The 25303-nt window shown below is 40.1% G+C and overlaps 2 protein-coding genes and 2 long non-coding RNA genes across 4 annotated transcripts; 2 read left to right on the forward strand and 2 right to left on the reverse strand.

The window, feature by feature from the left end:
• Window positions 1-881: 881 nt before the first annotated feature.
• Window positions 882-8555, reverse strand: LOC148337050 (uncharacterized). The gene is made up of 5 exons (XM_088295939.1): window positions 8153-8555; window positions 7192-7364; window positions 5378-5426; window positions 3190-5249; window positions 882-3065 (listed from the first exon to the last, which is right to left on the reverse strand). Exons 1-5 carry the CDS (start codon window positions 8400-8402, stop codon window positions 996-998), a joined length of 4602 nt encoding a protein of 1533 aa, XP_088152065.1. The 5' UTR covers window positions 8403-8555; the 3' UTR covers window positions 882-995.
• LOC148337051 (uncharacterized) lies at window positions 8236-10249 on the forward strand. Its single transcript, XR_015843161.1, has 3 exons — window positions 8236-8873; window positions 9021-9103; window positions 9832-10249. It is a non-coding gene; the product is annotated as an uncharacterized LOC148337051 (long non-coding RNA).
• Window positions 10250-10804: 555 nt separating this feature from the next.
• On the forward strand, window positions 10805-16278 carry LOC148337052 (uncharacterized). The gene is made up of 2 exons (XR_015843160.1): window positions 10805-11137; window positions 12624-16278. It is a non-coding gene; the product is annotated as an uncharacterized LOC148337052 (long non-coding RNA).
• LOC148337053 (uncharacterized) lies at window positions 15682-23103 on the reverse strand. Its single transcript, XM_088295941.1, has 5 exons — window positions 22981-23103; window positions 20557-21464; window positions 18644-18815; window positions 17165-17331; window positions 15682-16653 (listed from the first exon to the last, which is right to left on the reverse strand). Exons 1-5 carry the CDS (start codon window positions 23000-23002, stop codon window positions 16507-16509), a joined length of 1416 nt encoding a protein of 471 aa, XP_088152067.1. The 5' UTR covers window positions 23003-23103; the 3' UTR covers window positions 15682-16506.
• Window positions 23104-25303: the final 2200 nt, after the last annotated feature.

Raw genomic sequence — 25303 nt, forward strand, 5'->3', positions numbered from 1 at the left:
AGTAGTAAAGTGCAACATTTTGATGTGCGATCTGCTGGACACGCTTAAAGCCACTGCCGTTGGGCTTCTTGATATCTGTTTGGACGTTACGAGCCTGAAGCAAATTGTTTTGGTTTCGCTGTCTGTCATTTCCGTCAAACTATATGCAGAAAATGTCCTTTATCTTTGTTAAATGAGTTCATATTTGAGTGCTGGGGGGTTATTTTAAATGTGTTTATTTCTTTGTTATTGTACCGCCGTACAGGAGAAAGGTTGAACAGTTTTATAGAAGTTTACTTTATTACACAATACTTAGTGACCTTTGTTTAAATCTTGTACTCCTCAATTGTGGCATATTAAACAAAAAAATAAAGCACTCAAACTAAAAAGTAAATTAAAGATTTAAAAAAAAAAAAAAAAACTAATAAAAAAATTAAACCTAAACCTTACAATTAAATTTGTATATTTTAATTTGGTTAGTATGTAGTACTATTGCAGAAATTGAAGAGAGAACTACAACTCACTGATGATTTTATAGATACAGTGAACGCCTGTGGTTCCGCACCCATGGATTCGCATGTTCACCTTTTCAACAAACTGTATTTTTTGCTTTTGGAACCCACGTCCCCCCATTTTTTTTTTTTTGTAAAAAGCATGTTGAATATTTCTCAGTACTTATTTTGAAGAATTGTTTGGGTTTATATGCAGAAAAGTAGCTAAAGTATGCAGATACACACAAAAAAAGAGAAAACAATATGGATTTTCTTTTAAATAAAAAAACTTTCATCACGTCACTAAATTCACCGATGTGACATTATTGCCCACCTACCTTTGCTCCCCCCGTACATATTTCCCAATACATTTCATTCACTGTATATGCAGATTTTCAGGGCACTACAAAAGACAAATTATTATTTTTATTATTTCATTTTACTGAACAGAAATGAATTACAATACAATAAAACACAAAACATTTGTATATTCAAACAAATGTGACAAAACTTACAGGCATTATCTCATTGAACCTTATGAACATATTTAACATGCTTTTTCAAATGTCCAGACTGTGTAAAGTTTTTGGGGCAATATGGGCAAGAATGTGGTTTTTCTCCCGTATGGATATATTTATGTCTTTTCAGATTGTTCTGGTCTAAAAATCCTTTCCCACAATACGGGCACCAGTGTCTTTTCTCGCCACGATGCCACCTCAGGTGCACATTTAGTTCGGCACCCCTCGCAAACCTTTTTTCACATAGATGGCAGTGGTACGGTCTCTCCCCCGTATGGACTCGAATGTGGGCCTCCACATCTCGCTGTGTGAAAAAGGCCTTGTTGCAGATCTGGCAGACAAAGGGCTTAATTTTTCCATGTACCATTTGGACATGTTTGGTGAGACCAAAACCGTAAACAAAACCCTTCCCACACTGCTGGCAAACGTGCATCCGACCATTGCGATGTACTCTGGTATGCCGTTTAAGACCCCTGGAGTCGGGAAAGCTCTTTACGCAGAGAGTGCAAGTGAATGGTCTGTGACCGGTATGGAGTCTGAAATGACTCTTGAGGGCCGTGCTGCTGCTAAGAATACGGCCGCATTCCCTACACTGGTTCTTCAGGGCCTGCGCACCACTGGCTTGCGTCGCGTTCCTTGATCGCACTTTAGGAGAAGTACAGTTTCCGGTCGCATTGCTAACATGTCGGGTAATCACTTCCTTAGGTATCTTTGATTTTGTTTTTTTCTTTTTTGCTGCAGGGTTAGCTTTGGCTGATTTTTTTGCCTTTGCATTTTCTTGAACGGTCGACTTTTGATTTAATGGTGATTTCTTAGCACTTTCTCCAGTCTTACTTGAACCGGCACCAATTTGAGTCAATTTCGGTGACCAAGCGCTTGGAGGACCACTTTTCCCCATTAATGAATTAGATTGGCGTTTTGGCATTTGCTCTGGAGGAAGGGTGCAAATCCAGAGAGGTTCACAGTTGAAGGTTTTAAGTGTAGGAACATTTTTAATGATACTCGACTCATTCTGAATGATGGGAGGTAATTGGAACTTTTTGGGGCTAGTGCAATCTCGAGTTAATTTTTCAATTGGAGGAGAAGGAGATGTGTTTTTATGGGCAGACTGGTCTTGAGGACAATTTAAATGGGTCTTTTTAACACAAGCAATTTTCTTAGGGGAAAGACACCTCTTATGACTATCAGATGGGAATTTCGTTTCTAAAGCGTCAGTGGTATCTTTAGTCGGACTTGACCATAGACACACATTAGCCGCTTTCAACTTGTTCGGCCTAGCCTTCTCTTCATCCGTGGTCGGATTTCCAGTTATCACAGCTGGGAGTGTTATTTGTCTAACACAGACTTTAGCTTCAGTCAAACCCGACCTAGGACTCCGACTAAAATCTCTCGATTCAGAGACAGCATTACTGGTACCTGGGTTGGACAGCGGAGATAATTTTGTCTCTGCCTTATCAGTTGTGCATGCAGTCGAACTTGGACAGATTGTAGACTCAACCGGTTTGCTTGAACTACTTTCAGCTGTGAAAGGATTTTCAGAGTTCAGAACAGGTTCATGACCATGTACCATTTTTAGACTGGCAGACTTTGATGCATGTTTTGTTGGGCTTACATGGCTGACGTTTATTTCAGTGGCTGTCGTGTCTTTTAGAGATAACCGATACAAACTCACAACTGGGTTTCGCTGTTTAACAGAAACAGCCTTACTTTGAGTGTATTTGGTATTTGTACTTCTTTGTTGATTCCGGAGACTTTGTTGGGAATCCTCTGTTTCTTTTAGTGGCCCTGTGGGACTCAAGGGAATGGCTGCAATTGTGGAAACAGGAATACGCTTTTGGGTAGAATCTTGTTTAGTGGTACTGACATTCTCTACTCTGGGTTTCTTGGGGTTTACAGGCGTACATGGATTGTTGGTATGTGGCGCTGCATTTTTTTTGGTTCTTTTAGTGCGAGAGTATGTTTTGAGGTTACTTCCAGGATGGGCAACGATGGATTTTTTGTGCGACTTTCTCCGGCCATCGGTACTGGTCCTTTCATCAGACAAACTGTGGTCATCTGCAGACTCATTTGTCGAGATCTACAAAATAAAAGCATTTTACTCAGATTTTGTATCATGAAGTAACGCAGAAAATCAATTTCAGCAGGATTGTATTAGCCATTGAAAATATTTGAAGACGAAAGGGCAGTAACTTCTACATTACCTTTTCATCCTCTTGGATTATAGGCGACACTGCCAACTGCGCAGGCAACTGAGTTTTGGTCGACTGTAAACGAGGTTCAGATAGGTCCTTGGTGAAGGGGTTTTTTAACTGCACAGGGGGGGTACAAAAGCCATCTGGTGAAATAAGATCATACTCTGCAGTATCGATTATTTCCTCATCCAGAGGGCAAGCTTTACGTGCTCTGTCAGATCCGACTGTAAACTCGTTCTTGTCAGAGTTCATTGCAGTTTTCTCCAAGACGGAATCTGACACACAGGAAGGTGTCATAATTTCAGCAACCGACGTTTCTTTTAAATTGGGACACAAGCTGGTTGATGCCACTTCTGACGGACAGATTGTTGATTTTGAATCCTGCTCATTGATCAAAGACAAAGGGCTATCTGCTGGGACCTCTCCAGATTCCATTTGATGAAAAAACAGTTGTGAAACCAAAACAGATCCAGTGGAAGATGGCAGATTTGGCAGTCTTTTCAGTCTGATTACTGGAACAAGTGGAGAAGACTTTAATGCTGCTGCTTGTTCCCCAGTCGTTATTTCTAAACGTTTACAAATGCTCGTCTGTTGCGACGAAGATTCCAGTTGCGGGGATGACAATGAAGATAAAATAAATGGTGTCCGTTCAGTCCCCAATGGGGTTTCCTTTTCATCTGAAGCCACTTGGGCACCCATTTTTGGGTGCTGTGATGAGGACGACATAGTGACACCTGGTCCAAGTGAATTCTGGTTGCTAAGTGCAACTACTATCTCAGATATTTGTGGCTGGCTTGACTCAACATCTGGAGCTCTATGAATTATTATTTTCATTTTTCTGCTCTGCATGTGGCTTGGCCATTGTTCTGCTGAACTGATTGCTGTGTCAGGGTGCGCAGCAGTTGTGGAGGGAACATCATTTTTCATTTCAGAAAGTCGTGACAATGAAAATGTTTCAGGTGTGCTCTTATTCTGAGCAGGACCAACTGTTGACATGGCATCTGAGGTCTGGTTTGGGGACAGTGAGGCCATCGTACGTTGATGAGTGGATGGTGATTCGGAAAAGACTTTTACGGAGACGGGGTCGGAGACCCTTATCATCTCTAATGGTTCTGATAACATACTCTGAGTATGAGGAGCGCACTGCTCAAGTGATTTGCTTGCTGTAGCAGTCAATGATAACGTAGCAGAATCACCACCGTGTTTTTGTTGGTGCTCTGGAGGAACTATGTGGGACTGATAATTGCTGGATTCTGTCGTGACCAAAGGTGTCTCATTTGTTGATGCCTCTTCTGAGCCTTCATCACTCATGTTGGCGGTAGGTACTGACAATGGTGACTGGACCACAGATGAAGTAAAATCCGATCGAGTGCACCACCCTTGGGCTGTTGGCTTTTCCCGTGGGAAGGCTTCATTCTTTGACTGATCCATTGCCTCAATGAGTAGCATGGCATCCTGCACCATTGCAGAGCTGCTATGCATCTCAAGCAGATGCGGCAGTGCTTGTGGTAATGAAGCTGCTAGGCTGGCGTCATGTGCTGCACCATCAGCATCAGTTGTAGGTAACAAAAGTGTTGTCTTTGGGGTCCCTGGCGAGTGTGTCAATTTTTCTGGGTGGGGTTGTCTTTCTTGACTGTTTTTGTTCACTTCCGCTTCCATTTTATTTCCCATCAAGCTAAATTTTGTTTTTTCTCCTTCTCGTCGATTGTTCAGCAGTGTTGGCTCAATGTCCGGCCCTTTTGTTTGTTCATGTATTGGTGTTTCAGTGACTGATGGTAGCTCAATTTGAACCTGTGCTGCCTTCATCTCTTGCATCCCCAATTCAGTGAATATTTGGCCAGGACCAGATGTCACTTCCATGTTACCATTAAGTGTAGCAAGTGAAAAAAGATAATTTACGGGTACTAATGGCTGATTTTGCTGCACATGTAAATCATGATCATCTTCCAAACTGGGGTGAACTGTTGTCACTTGAGCATCATGACTTTTTCTGAGCTCTTCATATGAACACTGCTGGTCAATCTCAGGCGATTTGGTTTCATTTCCACAAGCAAAGGTTGGTGGGGGATCTAAAAAAAAGTGAGGGGGAATTCATAAAAAAATAAAATTAAGACTGACAAACATTTAGTTTGTAAAAACCTTTCAAGTAAGATTTCTAAATGTGTGTTAATATTTTCAGTGGCTTTGAACTTCTCACCTGCAACTGCACACAATGAGTTTCTGCTGACCGCACTGGGCTCAGAATCCTTTCAAATAAACAGAAGGAAAAAAATTGCATATACTTTCATAATGACAGACTGAATAAAATATAGTCAGGTTAATTTTATTCATATCGTGCCAATTCACAACAGAAGTTAAGAAAGGGAAGCTGAAGCAGTGTTTAAGGTGTATAGAAATGATAAGATTTGAAAATGCTTAGTGTTCGAAGGTTGATGAACTGTCAAACTTATATATAGCAAGTGTTTAAATGTTTGGGTAACATTGCTCCTGACAAGATTAGAAGTACACAAAAGGCACCACTGGCAAACAAAAACTCAGTTTACAGAAATAGGAGTGCTGGAGAACCCCAAATCGAACCTGCCATTCTTGGGCAAAATCCTAGAAACTTGAACACCAACATCTTATTGACCCTCTCAAGTCTAATGATGCATTTGATACTTTCCAATCAGGCTTCAGGCCCTGCCGCAGCACTTAGACAGCTCTGCTCAAGATGTCAAAACCGAAACACTGATGCAGGCAAATTCGAAGTCTTGGTTCTGCTGGACCTGAGTGCTGCTGATACACTCAACTTTGCGAGCTCATTTGCAGAGGTTAGAATACTGCGTAGGAAACTCTGGCATTGCTCTAAGGTGGTTCTAGTGCTATCTTGAAGAAAAAAAAATACTTTGTTGAAATTGGTTTGTCAGGCCAAATGTTCCTCAGGGCTCAATCCTGAGACCCCTGCAATATTGTTCGATCCGTACATGCTTCCTTTAGGCCACCTAATACGTCGCTCCAAAGTGTCATACAACAACGATGCAGATGATACTCAGTTCTACGTTTCACTGGTGGCAGGTGAACATGAGACTAAACGTACTATGTCACTGCATTAAACAGATCAGTATTTGGGTGCTAAAAAAATCCTCAAGCTAAATTCTGACAAAACTGAAATGATGTCTTTGGTCCACAGAACAATAAAGTCTTATCATTCACATTGAGATCGTGCTAAAAAAACATCAGGGGTTGGATCTGAATTTTAACAGCAACATTCAATTAATAATACCATCAGCCTTTTACCATCTGAAAACCTCCCCAAACTCAAAGGAATAGTGTCCAAACCTGCCCTCAAGAGATTAATCTATACGTTGTAACGCTACGCTTGTGCACTCTCAATGAGCAATAAAAGACATCTGGAATGCTGCTGCTCAGGTCCTGACTATAACCAGGAAATATTAACATATTAGTCCAGTACTTTGGTCTCTGCAATGTCTAACTGTCGCTCAGACAATACTTGGAAAAATAGTTCTGCCTGAGTACAAGCCTCTTCATGCTTCAACAGCAAAGTACATTTCTCACGTGTTCAAGCCGTATGGAACTTGTTGTACTCTGAGAACCTCAGGGAGTGGTCGTCCGCTGGTGCCTACAGTTAAGACTTAGCACGGTTTGGCTGTGTTTCAGTTTTACAAAGCTAAAATCTAGAACAGTTTTCCAAAAGATGAAAAGCAGGCCCCGACGCTCGCAATTTTCAAATCCAGGCAGAGCAGTTCTAATTAGATGTGCATGTCAATTCAATCTATTTTTTTCTGTGCATGTCGCATTTAATTTAATTAATTAATGATCCGTTTTGTCGAATGTCTATTTGCCTTCTTGTAATTTTAAGTAAATTGCAATTGTCTTGAGTATGGATTTTTCTCTACAAATTAACTCTGACAACTGTAAAGGGGTGCACTGATGGCTCGTGTGATATGATAGACAGATCAATACAACATATGGACAAGTTGTAGACTTTTGGCAACCAGTACACATACCCACCTCATGGTTTGGGAGTGAAACTGTCACATTTGGATTTTCTTCTTTTATAGCATCACTGACTCGGTTATTTAGCAGGATGTACACCATTTCCTCTTCATTACATTGTTTGCCATGTTCATTGATGTTTTGCCCCACTGGTTGCTCGATCAGCAAAAAATGGCAAGGAAGAAGGTCTGCAAACATTTACACAAAGCCAAAGGAACATGTTGAAAGCAGTAATTTAAGGAAAACAAAAACATAACAGTCAGTAAGCTTTATTATTTTAACTAAACAAATAATATATTTAATTATACATAATTCATTAATTTCTTTATTTGTGTTAGATTGGTTCACTACTCGAGAAATGTGGTTAAGATGAAAAGTTGAAGAGATAAAGTCACAGATTTGTTAGCATTATTCTTGTCATCTGATTTATGACTTGCGGTCTTACGGCACATTAGTTTGGTATAATAAAAACTTGTGTAGTTGTCCTAATGAATGCTTAAAAGACAGAGTAAAAATGTTTAGTAAGTTTAAAAACGCTAATTGAATTAGATAAATTAGGTGCCTTTCATATTAATTCTTGGCCTATTTGCCTTTAGTGTAGGCCTAACCTACAAGAGCAAAACATTTCTGCGTAATAATTCAGACATACTCGATTTTTAGCAATACATTTCAACGACCTTGCAGATGTACAAACGACATGAATGACAAATGGAAATTTGTGCACACAAAGCACAACAGTATTGATGCCATGAACTTGAACACAAACAATGACTTTTATTGCATTGTTTGTATCGCCTTTAGAATCATCAAATCATCAAAAAGAATTCACAAGGCTCATACTGTCGCAGACTATAACGTCACGAGTGTGGAGTGAATGTGCCTATGATCGTCGAACAAAACGCGTGTTGATACATTACTTAGCGCGCTATAATTTCAAATATGATTCGGACGAACAAAGGCATCCAAACTCACTCACCACATTGAACGGCTGTGTCCCGGATCTTTGGACGGCCACTTTGTACGGACTCATTGATTGTAAAGGTTTTTGAATCCGCTATTTGTCTGGATGTTGTTCTCAGGGCCTCGTTCTCCTTCTTCACCTTTGACAATTCCGCCTTTAATTCGTCAACCACCGTTTCAAAAAGTTTGGTAGTTTCAGCGACAGTACTTTTTACCAGACCGTCCATAAAACGGGCGTATTTCGTTTGGAAATCGTCCGCTGACATGGTGGTATGTTTTCTTTTAGCTTAAGTTGTGAGATCGGAGTCCACTTAGCACAGTTCGCTACGTCGAAACATGGCGTGAAAGCCGTGAGCAGTCTTCAACATGGCTGCCAGGCGCGTCACCGTGATGCGCGCGACCGTGTTGCGTCATATTTGCGCTTTTGTTTACTGGCCGTGAGATGGCGCATTACTACGGAAGCTCATTGCATTCATTTGAGAAAAAAAAACTTGTTTTTCTGAGTAATTTTTTGGGCCTTCGTTTTTTATATAATTTTTTTCTTCTCTGTTTTATGGAGTATTTTTGTCAGTTTTTTTAGTATTTTTTCCCTGTTTTTCGGAGTAATTTTTCTCTGTTTTTCGGAGTAATTATTTTGTTGACCTCTGAACTGAAGTGTTGCCGACTCGCTGATGGCGGACTCCTCCCCGCTTACCTCAAACTGCTTTCAACTTTATACTTAAACCGGTTCAATTAAGGTAAGGCATGTACAGTAATTAGTAACGCAAACATTCGTTGTGTTTTGTGCTTTTTACTGTATACTTTACTCATAAGTTTTTATCGTTTTATAGCACATGTCAAGCGACACAATTTCAATAATGTGTTCTTGTTAACACTTCGTTTAGTCATCACCCGGAAGTTCCTTCCACAACACTTCAATACAAAGAATTATGGGACATGTAGTCCCAAATACGTATTACTTCATAAGGTGAGTATGAATAATTTACTTTTTCGTAAAACGTGTATATTCATTGACCACTGTTCTTCTCACAAGCACACTTGTGTCTTTTAACCTCACTTTTCCTTGGAATCTTGTATCACACACATAAACACACAAACACACAAACACACAAACACACAAACACACGCACACACGCACACACACACGCACGACTATATACGCACGCACTTACACGTGCACATACACACACTGCAGTAGAATGGTTTATCCATAAGTGTTCTTATGTGTGTTGTGTCTCTTTTAAGTGAATTAGTTGAACCACACACTGGGCATGCTTCAGGCATCTCTCCAGTGTGTGTTCTCATGGGTGGTATTAATGTTGAACGTGCATGAAAATGCGAACTGCAAACTGAGCATGCAAAAGGTTTCTTACCAGTGTCTGTTCTTGCGTGTGCTCTTATCTTCCCTTGCTGGAAAATCTTTTACAACACAGTGATCGGGCAAAATGTCTCAACCGAGCGAGCGTGGGTTATTGTATGTCTTTTTAAGCCTACATTCCTAGGGAATCTTTTATCTCAAACAGAGCAAGCAGGCAAAAGGTTTCTCTTCAGTGTGGATTCTTCTATCGTTGGTAAATTTGTCTTTGTGGAGATATTTTTTTTACCGCAAACACAGCATGCAGGGTTTTGCTCCAGTGCGGATTATTGCGTGCATCTCCCATCCATCTATGATCAGAGCCGCTTTTCCTTCCAAAGGTCGCGGGTGTGCTGAAGCCTATCCCAGCCGTCTTCGGGGTACACCCTGGACTGGGTGCCAGCCAATCACAGGGCACACAAAGACAAACAACCACTCACGCCCAGAATCACACCTATGAAAAAATGTAGTGTCCTATCAACCTACAATGCATGCTTTTTGGAATGTAGGAGGAAACCCGAGAACCCGGAGAAAACCGACACCGGTACGTGGAGAACATGCAAACTCCACACAGGAAGGCCTGAGACGCAATCGAACCATGCACCTCAGCACTGTGAGGCGGATGAGCTAACCACTCTTCACCATGTTGCCCGTGTGCGTCTCCCATTTTTCTTTATATTTGATTAGCGGTACATGTAACGCCCTCTTTAATCCATCCAACACTGAGGCCACAGAGGAAAGCAGCAGCAGACGTTCTTTTAAGTAAGTATTAAGTATTTGGTCAGGATATAAAGCATCAGAGACAAGAATAATATTATTAGCCAAATATGGAACAATACACAAGGAATTAATCTGCGGTAGTGTAAGAAACATTAGTATTACAGTAACAAGTATTTGTCCAGAACAAGCGTGGAAATAGCTATCTTCTAACGGTTTGGTAGCTTGTAATGTAACGGACTGTGGAAGTGACGTCATTCTCAACTGCCCCTTAATGGTTGAAGTCAGACGGCAGCTATTTTACGTTGCCATATACACTGACGTTAATTTTTTTTGTTGTTGTTGTTAAAAACAATGTTATCACTGCGTGCTTTATGTCAGTATCTCTTTGGATAGCAATGAGAGCCTCTCAAAGAACGATCTGCATTCTTTGTATTTGCCCATTATCGTGAATCGTGACTTAAGAGTTTAGGTTTCCATTTTGCAGCGATTTCCCGCCCTGCGCCGATGGACTTGGCTTTCTTTTCATTGTCGATGGTTCAGACAACATGATGCAGACACCTCACATTGTGACATTTTCGTCACAGAGACAGAAAATATGAAAACACCGCGGTAAAATTACTGTAATAAAGTCAGGCATGTCAAGCCCGCGGCAACGTAAAATGGTCACCGGTGGCTTCACTTCTCGCGACATCTTGATAGCGGTTCGGACACCCCGATTTATAATTCGACGAGATTCCTTAATTAGCGACACATCGCCAAACATCTAAAATGCTTGAGCAAAGTGCTGTGTTTATCGTGTAAATATGTGCGCAAGAACAACAACCGGGTATGTGGAGAACCTGTGTGGAAAAAAAGAGGAGAACGTGCGACAACTTCATCTACTGGACGCTATTTTCAAGCAGACTCGACTTGTGTTACACAGAGCAGGTTCGTTCACTGCCAATTCCCAAATCTACTATTTGTCATTAAATGGTCGTGCGTGGGAACTCTCTTTCTCTTTTAAGTCATTGGTTGTTACTCATTATTTGAGTTTCGTTTTAAACTCCAAACATCCTAATTGAAATACACCTTGATTTTCTCTTTTGTCATTGGAACGAGTCAGTAAAAGTCGAATAACACTTTGATGGTCAATATTTATTTTTAAAACGTCTCGTATATTTGCTTTGGATTCATGCAAATTACACCGGCAACATTCCTCACACTGACCAGGAGATGGCGATAGTGTGGCGTTTGAAGACCATGTAGTGTTCTGTCATGACCCATCAACATCCTCAATTCCTCAAATGCGAACTCCACATCCGGAGAACAACCGGTGGTACGCTTCTGTTTAAGAAAGTAAGAGAGAAAACAATAGTAAAATATAATTTGAAAAAATAAAGTTTATTGATCCTGGTCTCGTGTGCTGATTAGAGATGAGGTTTAAGGTTTTGGTGGACCTCAGTGGTTTTCAAATTGGGCCCAAGAACTATTTTACGTTTGGGAAAAAACGCAGAATTTGTAGCATGCGAGGAATTGTACCAAAATGTTGATCCCAGTTTAATCTTGATTATTTTAGTTTTTTCTTAATACTCAGTGATAATTTGTTTGCTTTCTTAGACTGAGACTTAACTTTATTGATCTCTTGGTATGACTCCCTCTGGGAAATTAAACCCTAAGACATGGAGGACCAAGGAAATAAAAAAAAATAATAATAAAGTTCCAAATCTTTTCTTTGTGGCAAGAATAGTATTTTATTTATATTGGGATTTTTTTGCTTTAATTTGTTGTGAAATGCTCTAGATAAATAAAGTTGTATTGTATTGTATAATATAGACACAACATGGACACAAAATGCAAATTTTTGGCCATGAAATAGATATAATGGGCACACAAAATACAAATTTGAGGGTTAAATTCACATGAACAATTTTCAATGGCAGATTTTGCACATGTAGTCTGCTCTCATCTTTCTTTCCCAGCTTTTTCGCCATGTCTTGGTAGCTTATTGCCAGCTTAAAAGAAAATGCAATTTTACGACTGTGTCATTGTCCATGAATTGTCTTTACCATTTGTATAAATTTTTTTTTTTGTTTTACTTATACCCAACTCTCCACTAGGAAGCTATAAATTTATCTTGGCCGCCTGCCCCTCCAAAGATCCCTACACGCCCCTGGTGCAGAGTAAAATCAAATGTCAAGACTATCAAGGTTCAAGAGAGAAATGTGCTGTGAATGCCTTAGTTTGCCCCAAATAGACTATTCTCCTTTTTCATCCTGCAACCTGGATGACAACATGATGTAAATATAGAGCATAAATTCAATCGTGTTTGAGACCATCAGTTACAACCGTATTACCAATAATGCACGACATCTAAGTCACAGTATGAGATTTGAATTCACCTACCCTTGTGTTTTTGTCTTCTTGTGTATTGCAGACGCCAGTGAAAAATATCTCCATCCTGAGCGACAGGAGGCCCTCACCACTCACACTAAAGAGGACGAGACATCCTATGTTGAAGGGGATTCACAATGCCCTTACGTAAAAGAAGAGGAGGAGCCGGGGATCCCTAACATCAAAGAGGAAGAGGAGGATCAGCTTCCCAAGTTTCCATTGACTGATTTTACTTTCAAGATTGAAGAAAATTAAGACAAAGGTCAAAGTGAGGACAGCTCACATCAGCACATTACAGCAGGAGTCCACTGTGAGAGACCACAAAACGGCAGCCTCTTTGCACTATCATCAGACAGTAATGACATAACGACATCATGATGATGATGATGATGCTGATCATTGTAAAGATGATGAGACATGTCACACCGACAACAAAAACTGGAAATGTTGTCATTATTTTCAAGTATTTGTCTACAAGTCCGTTTTGAAAAAACACATGATGATCCACACAGGTGAGAAACGTTTTTCCTGCTCAATTTGTGGTAAAAGATTCTGTACGAAGGTACTTCTGGATGAACATACAAGAACACACACTGGAGAGAAACCCTTTGCCTGGCAGGTTTGTGGTAAAAGCTTTGCTATAAAAAGAAATTTAGCAACACACACAAGAACACACACAGGAGAGAAACCTTTTGTCTGCTCAGTTTGTGGTCAAAGATTCTCTTTAAGGGGAAATTTAAGAACACACGCAAGGGGCAAGCGCACACTCCTCTGCACACTCCTGCCAGTGCACCTGCTCCTTACAATCAGTAACCCTGATAGGTGAAGGCGAAAAACGTGCTATTTGTAACGAGCTTTTTAGTTATCATTGATAATTTTTATGTTAATTTTTAGTAATTGGGTTAATGGCATCTGTATTTTAACTGCTATGGTATTTTTACCTTTACTAGTAAAAAAAGGCCTACAAAATACTGTTCAGTATCATTATTATATATATATATTTTTGGATTGTGGTCTCCTTTGGGATGTTAATAAAATGCTTTTAATAATCAAGCTCAAGCTTAAAACAGCATGATTCACAAAGCACAGTAAAACAACGATGTATCCGCCACAAGACCTAACGTTCCCGTTTATTCAGTGAACGGATATTAAAGCGGTCCAAAGATAGGAATGGTTAGGTGAATTAATGTACTGTACAAAAATGTATGTAATATTAGAGTTGTTTTTTTCAACAATATACAGATACAGTGGAGATAAAAAGTTTACATGCAAACGTTTATATGAGCATAAACAGTGACAGACAATGAAATTATCACTGACATATGTTCTTTATCCCCTTTGAAAAACGACCAATGCTGTTGCTTATTAGCTGGGTTCTCCGAAGGCCGCATTTTTGGTTGCACGTGGTGTCCGAATTCACACCAAGCCTTCCCAAACTCACCACGTTTTTTGCGGTTCTCGGGTACTAAATGAGGAGGAGCCTTTGAACGCGTCGAAGGACCTAGCCTGCGAATTGTTTTTCTACAATTTAGATACTTTGTGCGGCCGAGTTGCATCTGAAGTGACATTGTGTGGTCGAAAAAAAATGCGACTGAAAATGCAGCCTTCAGAGGGCGCAGCCTGTGAATTTGGACACAGCCACTGTGTCACTTATAGTAGTTGTGAAACTCTTCTTTGTTTGTCCACACGACTGTATTATTCTGCCCCCTGCTGGCCAAGTCTACCACAACTTAACGAACTGCAGTTATTAATCATGATGCACAAACTGTTTAATTCTTCACAATCTGTTTAGATATGTCATCGCTATATGTATTTATAAAGTACAATATTGTAAATTGAGTTATGAGCTTTGCTCGCATCTCAAGGCACCACTGATGTCAACGTGATAATTAAAGCATACTGTATAACCGTTAGAAACTTGGTGAAACATGTCAGGTAAATAACAACCTTGAAAGAACCAACAAATTATAAATAAGCGACAGAATGAACTGTATTCAATAAATAGTAATGATAAAGGAAGGCATGCAATTCATGGGATTCTCTTGTAAGCCATTGCTTACATGAATTATACATAAATAATAACTGATGTTCCCTGGGAAATGAGCATTATTTAAAGGTTAAACCATAGAAGCATGACTATGCGGTGGTTGAAGCTAGAAAGCTCATATTGGTTAACTGTCAACTCACATCTTATCTTTTAGGGTTTTATTTTGCAAGTCCTCCGATACGAAGGCAGGCGAAACCAAATAAACAAGGCCTCAAGGCTTCAATCCCGATTGTAAGTGACACACGGACAAGCCAGCATGATGTGATCAATAAGAAAAGGTTGTAGTTATTTGAGGAATATGACTCAGAGATCACTAGATCCACCGACGGCTCATTTCTTACATGTGGCAAATTCTGGAAATAATCTAAACCCAAAGACTGGAGCCAGTGAGAACACGAAACAGGAAGTCTGGTTCACATTTAGAATGTCAACTGATTTATACGAGAGAGAAAAGCAAGGTAGTGTGGCTGAAAAATCGGATATAGAATTTTATTTTATTTTATTTTATTTTTTTAGCCTGGAGGACCAAATACTTGAGCTTAAAGAAGTCTGAGTCAGGGCAAGTTTATTTGTATAAATGCCACCAAAAAAAAATCAACTCACTACTATGCTTTTCCTGCATCTATCTCCAAATTAATTGTCTGGCTTTAAAAACAAAATGTTAATCATATTCTGCGGTATTAAATATTTCCTATTTTAGCTTCCACTCCTCAAGCAGAGGAGCCTCGAATGTACCAACTAATTAAGTGTTTCACATTACGCTGGATTTAAATAACATGCCATATTACACATCACTCGTAAATGTCACCATTTCACGTGCTGGCTGATGTGTTATGACATCATACTGCCCCAGGACGGAGATTACATCACAGCTGCGCTCTATTTTTAAACACGGTCAACAATGTGAAGTGCAAACGTGACAGAAATAATAACAGTAATATGTATAATATAGTTATATATTTAGTAATATTTATGAATTAAGAGTTAGATTCAGCTACAGGTGGCTTTTTTTCTGAAACATTATTGCTAAAAGGACAACACATGGAAAATCCATATTGTGCAATCTTTTATTGGTGAAATTGAAAAACGTAAAAATTAAAATAGTTCAAATACCTGATCTGCTAGAAAAAAAAAAGTAAAGACATTTTTAAATTCACTTCCAAAAATACAATTACGGACACATGAAGGAATCTCTGCTTAAAATTTGGTGCTGTTGACCATCTTTTGCATTATAAGAAAAGTTAATAATTTTACATTTGAATTGTATTCGTTCTTGTTTAAAATTTAAAATTGATATATTTCTCTTTAAATTTTAGCTCTTGAATTATTATGTTTTCATTTTTCTGCCTTGTAATAAAAAAAATTTAAACAAATTATTTTAGCCACATCTCACAAACGTTGCCTTGGTTTGTCTGAAAGTACCTCCCCAAAAGTACCACACTGCTATGCATACCAGATAAAAGTTGTTCAGAAGCACCTGCTAGTATTTGTGTTGATTCCTTGTTAACCAGCATCATAATTGCAATTTAACATTGAGATTTTATCATTCGAAAATCCCATTTTATGTTCTTCACGTAGTTACATATTGAAAAACAAAGTGCCATCCGTGAAGTAAAACATCATAAATGGTGTCATAGACAATGTGAGACAATAGTTACAAGTGTATAAAAAACATATTTGGAACAGTAAAATGCAAAAAAAAAACAAAAAAAAAACTAGCGTGCAAGTTATATGCTTCAGGTTGAAACGCTTGTGCAGGCCAATTGTTTTTTGCTTTTGAATAATTTGTAATCGACATTAGCATACAGTAGATGAACACTTGACAATGAAATAAATAAAACTGAAACCAATCAATCCATTTCTCTATCAATCACTCCGACTACACGTCTGATTGGATGGCGTGCCAACGAGCTGTCTCTCCAGGTGCTCGCATGCACATTTCCTTCCAGTGTCCTCGCCCCGCCTCTGAAACATGGCCACCAATCAGCACGCGCCCCAGAATGCTGCTCTTGGTGTAGAGGCGACCCTGTGGACAGGAGCAGTAAACTGTAATAGGAGTGAATCGCATCGTAATTATAGTTCTTTGCATTCCATCATAACCTAGTTACAGCAAGCAGTTTGTACTAATTTGCAGCATTGTTTTTTTCTGAGAATGCCTTCCATACGAAAGTAAAATTGGTACTGCATGAAATCCTTGATCAAATCAAAAATCAAAGTGAATCGAGAATTGTAAATCGAATCGATTTTGGAAATTTGGATCAAGACCCAACCCTATTTATTTATATGATCGGTGTGAATCACATCGTAATTTGTGTGGAATTCAAGGCGTCACAATTGGAGTTAACTGCAGCGCATGTCAACGTAATTTTAGTGAATTTTATATCATCATAATTTGATCAGTCCCCTGGTGAAGATTTCCTTACCGTTATTGAATTACATTGTAAGTGGAGTGAATAGTATCGTCATTGGATTTAATCATTTTGTATCGGGACTTGGAAAGGTAATCGAAGGTGTGAGTTCTGTTTTTTTTCTGGTACCTGCATGATGATGAACTCAAAGAGCAACGGCAGATGAGCGACGTCGCCAGTCGGCAAGTCGAATAAGAAGGGTGCATTCCAAACGGGACCCGAACCGCCGGCCGCTTTGGTCTCCTTAGTGCTGATCACTTTGCCGTCATGATGCAAGTTGATGACAACGTAGTGGACTGAGGAGGAAAACATAGCGCCGGTATTTAGCATCAGCCATTTGTCAGGGGTCCAAAGTAAATACGGCTTTCTTTTTTTTTTTTAATCCACTCAAGCGTTCTAATTGGATTGCATAATAATTCAAAAGCAATGTGTCATTGATGGTGGTGACACATTCCTGGAAGCGTGGGGGATCTCTCTGGCGGCAACAAAGTGGAAGGAATTTGTCCGAAAACGTCAACGCTGGTTTTGTTGTCTCGCTTCTTACACGCCAGTGAAGCGAGGCTGAGAATGAGATGCCGAGCAGACGTGAGAGGAAACGACACAGCTTCCTAATCCAGTTACACGACAATGCTTGAGTTATCACTTTTTAGCGTGTTGATGCTCCGTCAGTCTGTAGTAGTAATACCCCGCATACTCACAGTTCACGAGTCACAAGTTCAACTCCGACTGTCAATCAGCTGGCATCTTATCAGAATTGGAGTGGAGTGAAAGACATCATATGGCAATTGGAAGAAATCTGAGCCACATTGTAATTGGAGCGAATTTTTTGAATTTCAATGAAAAGGAGAAAGAAGTGATGGTGTTTGGTCCGAGTGGCCCTTCTCAACCCCTGACATTCCAATCTAAAGCCAACAGTCTCAAACTTGGGTTTTAAACGGGACAGTGATTTTAAATTCGATCGGCAAATCACTGCTGTTCTTTGATCCAGCTTCTTTCATCTTGGGCAGCTGGCTAAAGTTTCTCAGCGGCACTTCGAAACAGTAATCTGTGCCTTTGTTACATCTCGGCTAAATTGCTGTCATGCACTTTACTTTGGAGTCAGCCAGTCCTTCCTCAACCATCTCCAGTTGCTCCAAAATGCTGCTGCTCGCCTTCTAACTGACGCTCGGAAGAGGGAGCACATAAACCCAATTCTGGCTTCTCTTCACTGGCTCCCAGTGCACTTTAGAGTTCGCTTTACAATACTTCTGTTTGTCTTCAGATCTTTAAATGGCCTCGCCTCAGCGTACCTCACATTTTTATTCTTTAGCTTTCGACTCAACATGAGACCGACGCACATCTGCTGTTTTTCTGCTATCTACTGTATACGTGTTTGAGTTTTAATTTGTGTTCTAATTTACTGCTAATTCATATTACACCATATGGAAAGCGCTTTTTTTTACAGCTCCAGCTGTTGTGAAATCGTGTAGCATCCAATTTTGATGTATTTGTATTGCACGTGAGTGAATCTCAATGAATCTCAACATGAGTGAATGTATCAGACTTCACTTGAGGAATCGGACCTCAAATAATCAAATATCATCCCCGTGTTGGGATTTGTGATATTACCTGGGGCTCCAGGGATGCGCGTTAGCTTGGCCAGCTGGTTGGCTTTACGCACCATCACCTTGATGCGGCGCGCCGGCAACTGGTACTGGAGCAGCACAAAGAGTGTGCCCAGTGATGGCGGCTCACTCAGCGATGTCTTCCTGTGCGGCCGCGTGTCCTGAGAGCTCACACTCTGAGGAACAGCAAGACAAGAAGCCGCTTTTTATCATCAAACTCAAAGAAGTCTTTTAGTAAGCAGATGTTGGATCCCATTTTCTGAACTGTTCAGACTTTTGGCTCCTCTCAACAGAAGCTGTCATGCGTCAGAGGGATGTGACATCACTTTCTTTTGACTCCTCCTACGGTTAATACAAGTTGCATGATGGCACGTCATTGCGTCGCCTTGTCTGCCATGGAGTGACTCATCGCGACTGCAAAGCGTTCATTGAAGACATTCAAGAAATGCGAATGGAATATAAACTAGCTCCCATAGCTCAAAGCAAACATGGTGAAGCAGTATTTAGCTGTTGTGCTGCGACTAATGGAACAATCTGCCAATAGAAGTGAAGTCACCCCAGAGTGCAAATGCTTTTAAATCCAGGTTATAAACGCTGATCTTTCAAAGCCTTTTTCAAATCATGTTCAAGCGCATTGAGTTATCTTGGTGCAATATAAATAAAACTGCCTTGCCTTGATTTGCCTTTTGGACTTTTTTTGTGGAACAAAAAAGTGTATTGGCACATTAGCTTGAGCCAGAATAGTCTTTTTGATGTTTTTTTTTTACCCCTGTATGCTGGGTTCACTGAAGCCTCTAAATTGTCCACAGGTTGTGCACTCCAGTTGGCTGGCGACCAGTCAAGCATGTCCGCTGCCCGCATGAATGGATGGGAGGGTTGCATTGCTGTATTACGTTTTAGATTTGTGCTGAGAAAATCAGGATTGTGTTTTTGCGTCACTCGCATGCTGCTTCAAATGCACAGAGAGCATTCGAGTTGAAAAGATCGACTTGGGTCATAAATTGGAGCGTTTACGTCACTCTCGCTGCAACTCAAGCACAAGGCCAAACGCATCAGTCAATTGAGATCGGGACGGGAAAGCGATGGGCACGACGGGCTTTCACAAAAATTAGACTCGGCTTGCCAATTGTTACGATCATGTCCGTTCTGGCAGACGTCCAGCATGGGCGCCGTGTCAATTTGACCATGAGGCTGGACTGAGCTTACTTTTTGCCCTGGGAAGCAACAAAATATCTTTATCGAGCTTCAGGGTCAATCGTGGCGATATTCTGGACATCGTTATTTTTGGAATGAAGTAGAAGATTTTGATTTCCTGTCATCAAATGAATTATTGTGTCATATAAGTGCTTTTTCTTGGAACTACTTTGTGTCTGTGACAAAGTCAACATTTCTCTAAATGAGTTTTTGATCTTGCTTTCCCCGGTTCCCGAATAATTGTACTAATATGGAGTCATAATAGCCATTTTTTTTCTTAGAAGAGTTTCACTTTCCTGGTGCACTTTCTTTTGACATACTATTCAAAAATATAGAAAATATCTCTTCCTTGTGAATCACTGAGCTCATTTTTTGGAAATGAGAATATTTTTCTTTCCCGTAAATGACTAAATTCATTTTTAATCATGGAAGCACATTTTCTGAGAAATGCTTGATGTTTTTCATATTTTGTGAAGAAATGCAAATATGTATTCTTTAAACTAAAAAAAAATGCTATTCACTGAGTCACTGAAATCAAATTTAGATGTAGATAAATTCATGTAACCGTCTTGACAAACTCAACCATTTACCGTATAAGCATTTTGATTTGCTGTGAATCACTACACATATTTTGCCTAATAAACCCAGTTGATGATAACTTTGTGCTGCATTTAAACACAAACTCAAACGTTTAGTAGAATGAAAAAAAATGCTTAAAGTTACCTTCTTGAGTTTATTTTTGGGCGGGCTGAGCTGCCTTGTGCAGGTTGCCGCTGTGTCGGGTTCCCAGTCCAGGTGCTGGCAGGACAGCTCCACCATGCCCAGCGCCACCTCACGCAGGCCCGAGAAGTCACGGCCGTAGACCTCTAATCTCAGTGTGCATACCCGCAGGCGCTCCAAGGAGCCCGCTTGGAGCGCCACGCTCAGGCTCTGCAGCTCCGGGCTGAAACTGCGACGTCGGGATGCCACCTGGCACGGTACTGGGCACAGTGGAGGCAGGCTAGCGCGCACCAGAAACCTATTTATTCGCCTCCTGCCGGAGACCCCCAGGATGTTGACCACCAGGGTACCACTTGAGGAGTAGAGCAGGGAGAAGTGCAGCAATGGGTCCGGCTTGGAGGGGATGGAGGACGTGATGGCGCCGTATTGCGAAGGAGGGAGCGCAGCCTGGTGGGTAAAACTTTCCCCACTCACGGTGCTGCGTCGACCCTTCACCCAACGAGATTTGGGAACCAGCTTTGTGAGCGAGGGCAAGGATGCCCGGCTGTGGTGTGAATTCTTACGGGATGCCAATGGAACAAACGGCGAACTGAGGCGGCGGGGTGGAGATGAGCACCCGGAATCGAACGGGAGATCGCTGAGGTCGTCCTCAGATGGGGAAGAGCTACTTTTAGAGTACGCAAAGTCCAGAACGTCGCCGTCCAGTTCTTCGTACTGTTGCCGGACAGGCCGCGTGCAGAGCGCCGGCGTCAACGTCATGGTCACTCGCTTGTTGGGGTGAGGGCAGGAAATGGCTGCTTCCTTGTCCTCTGAGGACACGCCCTTTTTGGGTCTGCAGCAGAGGATGAAGGCGAGCACCATGCAGTAGCACAAGACGGCGAGGAGCACGGCCAGCAGGACCTGCAGGTGAACTGGAGCCAACAAAACGATATTTTTATGAGAGCTGCACTGCCATATTTCTTGACAAACTCAAATGTTTATTGAATAAATGTGAGAATGTTGCTTTCCTGTGAGTCACCGAACTTCAGATTTTGTTCTTTTCTGTGAATTGCCGAATGTGTGTGTGGCACTTATCTTGATATTTTCTGTGTATACCCCCAAAAAATGTTTTGACATTTTGCCTTCCTGTGACGCATTAAACTAATTTAATCGCTAATTATCAACTAAATTGTTCTGAAAAAAATTTTCTTTCTCGAGAATGGCTGAGCTCACGATTTTGTAAGCTCCAAAAATCCAAACATTCACCATATTAACAGAAATATGCTTCATGATTTATAGCAGTATTTTCTGAGAATTGTTTGATAGCCGTGTTTCCTTTTTTGTTGTTGTTGACAAACTCAAACATTTATCGAAGTTCCTGAATTGCTTGAAGATTTTTCATCCTGTCGCTCACTCAAGTCATAATTTATTGCAAAGCCACAGTTCTTCAAAATTAATCATATATATATATTTTTGTTCCAAATTCAAACCTTTACGTCATGAACATGAAAGTGTCGCTTTCCCTTGAATGACTGAATCCCTGATTTTATTTTCATTCATAACCACCGTTTCGGCAAGTGTTTGACATCTCTGTTGCATTTCTTGACAAACACCAACATTTACTTTATTCACTGATGCATGCTTGTCAATTTTGCCGACTGGTGACGGCGAGGACCAAACCAGGTCAGCGACCAGACTGAAATACTGAAGAGGCCTAAATGAATTTCAGTCATTTTAATGAGATGAATGAGGAAATGTTCTTCATTTGTCACAATCGCTAACGACAGTGTCACTGTCAAAAAGCTGTCTGGCGGCCATGTTAAATTTCCTGACAGCCAGACCGAAGTGTCTTCATATGAGATTATTTGTACAAGATTTCATTTAGATTTATAATCAGCAAGTGACCACGATCTTTTAAACAACAATGGAGACATAATTATGTGGAACATCTGCATTAAAGAGGCTCAAGACATCATTACTTTTCTAACTAAGAAGGTCGGAATTGGTTTTTCGTCCATCTTTTTCATTGTCCCTAACCGGGTCAAGTACAGCTTGTAGAGAATTCAAATATTTACACGCGGAGCAGAATGAAATATTATAATGCAACTGCAAGTTCAACCGAGAGCAAGAGAGAGAGTTCCCGACCTCAACATTATATGTCCCTCCTCACTTGACATACTGTGATTGTGCCAGGGACATACAAATAAAGGTTTTGCCACCAAATATTAAACGTTATTGTCTTGAAGTTATTTTCATCATGTCTGCTACAATATTTTTGCTCTCTAGTAAAGTGGGCTGCTTCAAACATAAGGTAATCTGCCCAGAGTTGTTCAACACATCGTTTATAATGGTTCTCATTGTCCAGACGAAACAAAAATCCTGTAGCTTCCAAGTGCTACCTTAATGATAAAAAATGGTTCAAAAATACAAGCAGAAAACACTTCTTACCTGGCAGGATGTAGTGCGACATGATTGCGTCCGCCACTCCGCAGCGTCTGGAGTCAGTGTGAGTCCTCCACCACCATCATCATCATCATCATCATCATCATGAACATCATGATGCCCACGCACGCGCACACCCACTGGCTGGCTGGTTTTGGATTTATTCCACCGATGCACTGCAGCCTTGACTGACTGCTCAGCACCCTCACTTCCTGATTGATACCAATTATTTTTTTAAATTTTTATTTTCATTTTTTTATTTTTTAGTACTCCATTCAGTTACTGCAGTTACTGTACTCCCTAATGAAATGTTCTGTGAATGTCTGCAAATAATTTTAGTCCCTCCTGGGATCAATTACTGCAGAAAATTGACCTACCTCGTTCTTATTTGATTGATTGATTGATCTCGTCCTACCCCTTAGCTCATATATGAAATCAATACACTGATTAATGAATTCTATACAAAGAATTATGTCATATTAGAAAATATACTTCTGTACCGGGTTCATATGATAACTAAATGTGTATGTAAATGTTCCTATTTATGCTTGATTTATATCAATTTTCTTCTTTGTTCTTTTGAACGCCACAAGTGATTCACACCTTCTCAATTCTTTTTCATAATTATTCTACAGATGAACACCTTTAACGGAGACACACATTTGTTCTATATTAGTTCTCATCTTTGAGTTTCACTTGTGCCCCTTAGGTTAAAACAACAACTCTCTTTAATCTCGATCAGTCTCTGAATACTGTGGCTTTGGTAATTGTATTCTTTGTGCATTGTTTGAACTGTTGCAAATTGGACTAAATCGAGAAATTCAAGAGGGTTTAATTTGATAAATAAAGGATTAGTTGGTTCTTGAAAACTTAAATGGTTGAATTTGTGTAGCTCTTTTTTAAACTTTCGAGATAGATATTTATTTGATGTATTTCCCCATATAGCCACACAATAGGTCATGTATGGCAGTAACAATAAACAACATAATGTGTATAATGATTCCCTTTTCAGGATGTTGTTGCTTTTATAAAGCATGCCCATAATTTTAGATATTTTACTTTTAATTTTCTATTTGTGATTTCCCAAATAATTTTGCATCTATAACAATGCCAAGAAATTTAATTTAATTTACTCTTTCCATTTCAATAGAGTTGACGATAATCTTGACTTGTTGTTTAATTTGACTTGTGCCAAAGAGAATTTATTTGCATCAAACCACTTTTTTAACTAATTGAATTCATTTTCCACAGTCGTCAGAAGCTGCTCAAGATTTTCACCGGCACATTATCGCGTTGTATCATCACCAAATAAGATTTCTAAATGCTTTAGAGCAACAGCAGATATCATTGATATTTAGTATAAACAATTTGGGACCAAGCGCAGATACTTGGGGAATTATCTTCAACAGGTTCGATTTTACATTGTTTAATTGCACATACTGATCTCTGTCATCTTGATAACTTTTTATCCATTTATATGCCAAACGTCTTAAACCATATTTCTCTATTTTTTCATTAATATATTATGAAGGAGGGCGTGGTTGCCGACTGGTTAGCACAATGGCCTCAAAGTGCAGAGGTTGTGGGTTCGATTCCAGCTCCGGCCATCCTGTGTGGTGTTTGCGTTTTCTCCTCGTGCCTGCGTGAGTTTCCTCCGGGTACTCCGTTTTCCTCCCTCATTCCAAAAACATGCATGGTGGGTTGATTGGACACTCTTAATTGGCCCTAGGTATGAGTGTGAGTATCTATGTGTGCCCTGCGATTGGCTGACAACCAGTTCAGGGTGTCCCCCGCATACTGCCCGAAGATAGCTGGGATAGGCTCCAGCACCCCCTGCGCCCCTTGTGAGGAGAAGCGGTACAGATAATGGATGGATATATTATGATTTATGGTGTCAAAAACTTTTTTTTAAGTGAATGAAAATCCCATGGATATTTTTTTTCTCATCTACACTAGTAGCAATGTCTTCCACAAGTTCCATTACTGCCACTGAGGTGGATCTTTTTTCTCTGAAACCATATTGATTCTCGCTTAAAATATCTTGCTTTTCGATAAAGTTGTCGAGTCGGCTTGAAAATAGTTTTTATAGAGTTTTTGAGAACAGTGGCAGCTGTGATATAGGTCTGGAGTTTGTGAGTAAATGTTTATCTACACTTTTATATCTCGGAATAATTTTTGCTGATTTCATTTTTGATGGAAAAATACCAATTTTAAAAGACAGGTTACAAATGTATGTGAATTGATGCACTATGTGTTCTATAATGTATATTTTTTTAAATCATATCAATGTTAAAAGAGTCAGTGGATTTTTAGTTTTAATAGTTTTTAC

The sequence above is a fragment of the Idiotropiscis lumnitzeri genome, chromosome 5, assembly GCF_059441095.1.
Source record: "Idiotropiscis lumnitzeri isolate Australia: NSW breed Sydney's pygmy pipehorse chromosome 5, RoL_Ilum_1.0, whole genome shotgun sequence".
Lineage (NCBI taxonomy): Eukaryota > Metazoa > Chordata > Actinopteri > Syngnathiformes > Syngnathidae > Idiotropiscis > Idiotropiscis lumnitzeri.

Excerpts from the sequence above, each read along its gene's own strand:
- LOC148337053 (XM_088295941.1), bottom strand. The coding sequence starts at position 23,002 with ATGTCGCACTACATCCTGCCAG. Across the intron at positions 21,465-22,980 it reads GTCGCACTACATCCTGCCAG|TTCACCTGCAGGTCCTGCTG; the intron begins GTAAGAAGTGTT and ends TGTTGGCTCCAG. Across the intron at positions 18,816-20,556 it reads CCAAAAATAAACTCAAGAAG|AGTGTGAGCTCTCAGGACAC; the intron begins GTAACTTTAAGC and ends GCTGTTCCTCAG.
- LOC148337050 (XM_088295939.1), bottom strand. The coding sequence starts at position 8,402 with ATGTCAGCGGACGATTTCCAAACGAAATACGCCCGTTTTATGGACGGT. Across the intron at positions 5,250-5,377 it reads CTCATTGTGTGCAGTTGCAG|ATCCCCCACCAACCTTTGCT; the intron begins GTGAGAAGTTCA and ends ACTTTTTTTTAG. Across the intron at positions 3,066-3,189 it reads TAATCCAAGAGGATGAAAAG|ATCTCGACAAATGAGTCTGC; the intron begins GTAATGTAGAAG and ends TTTATTTTGTAG.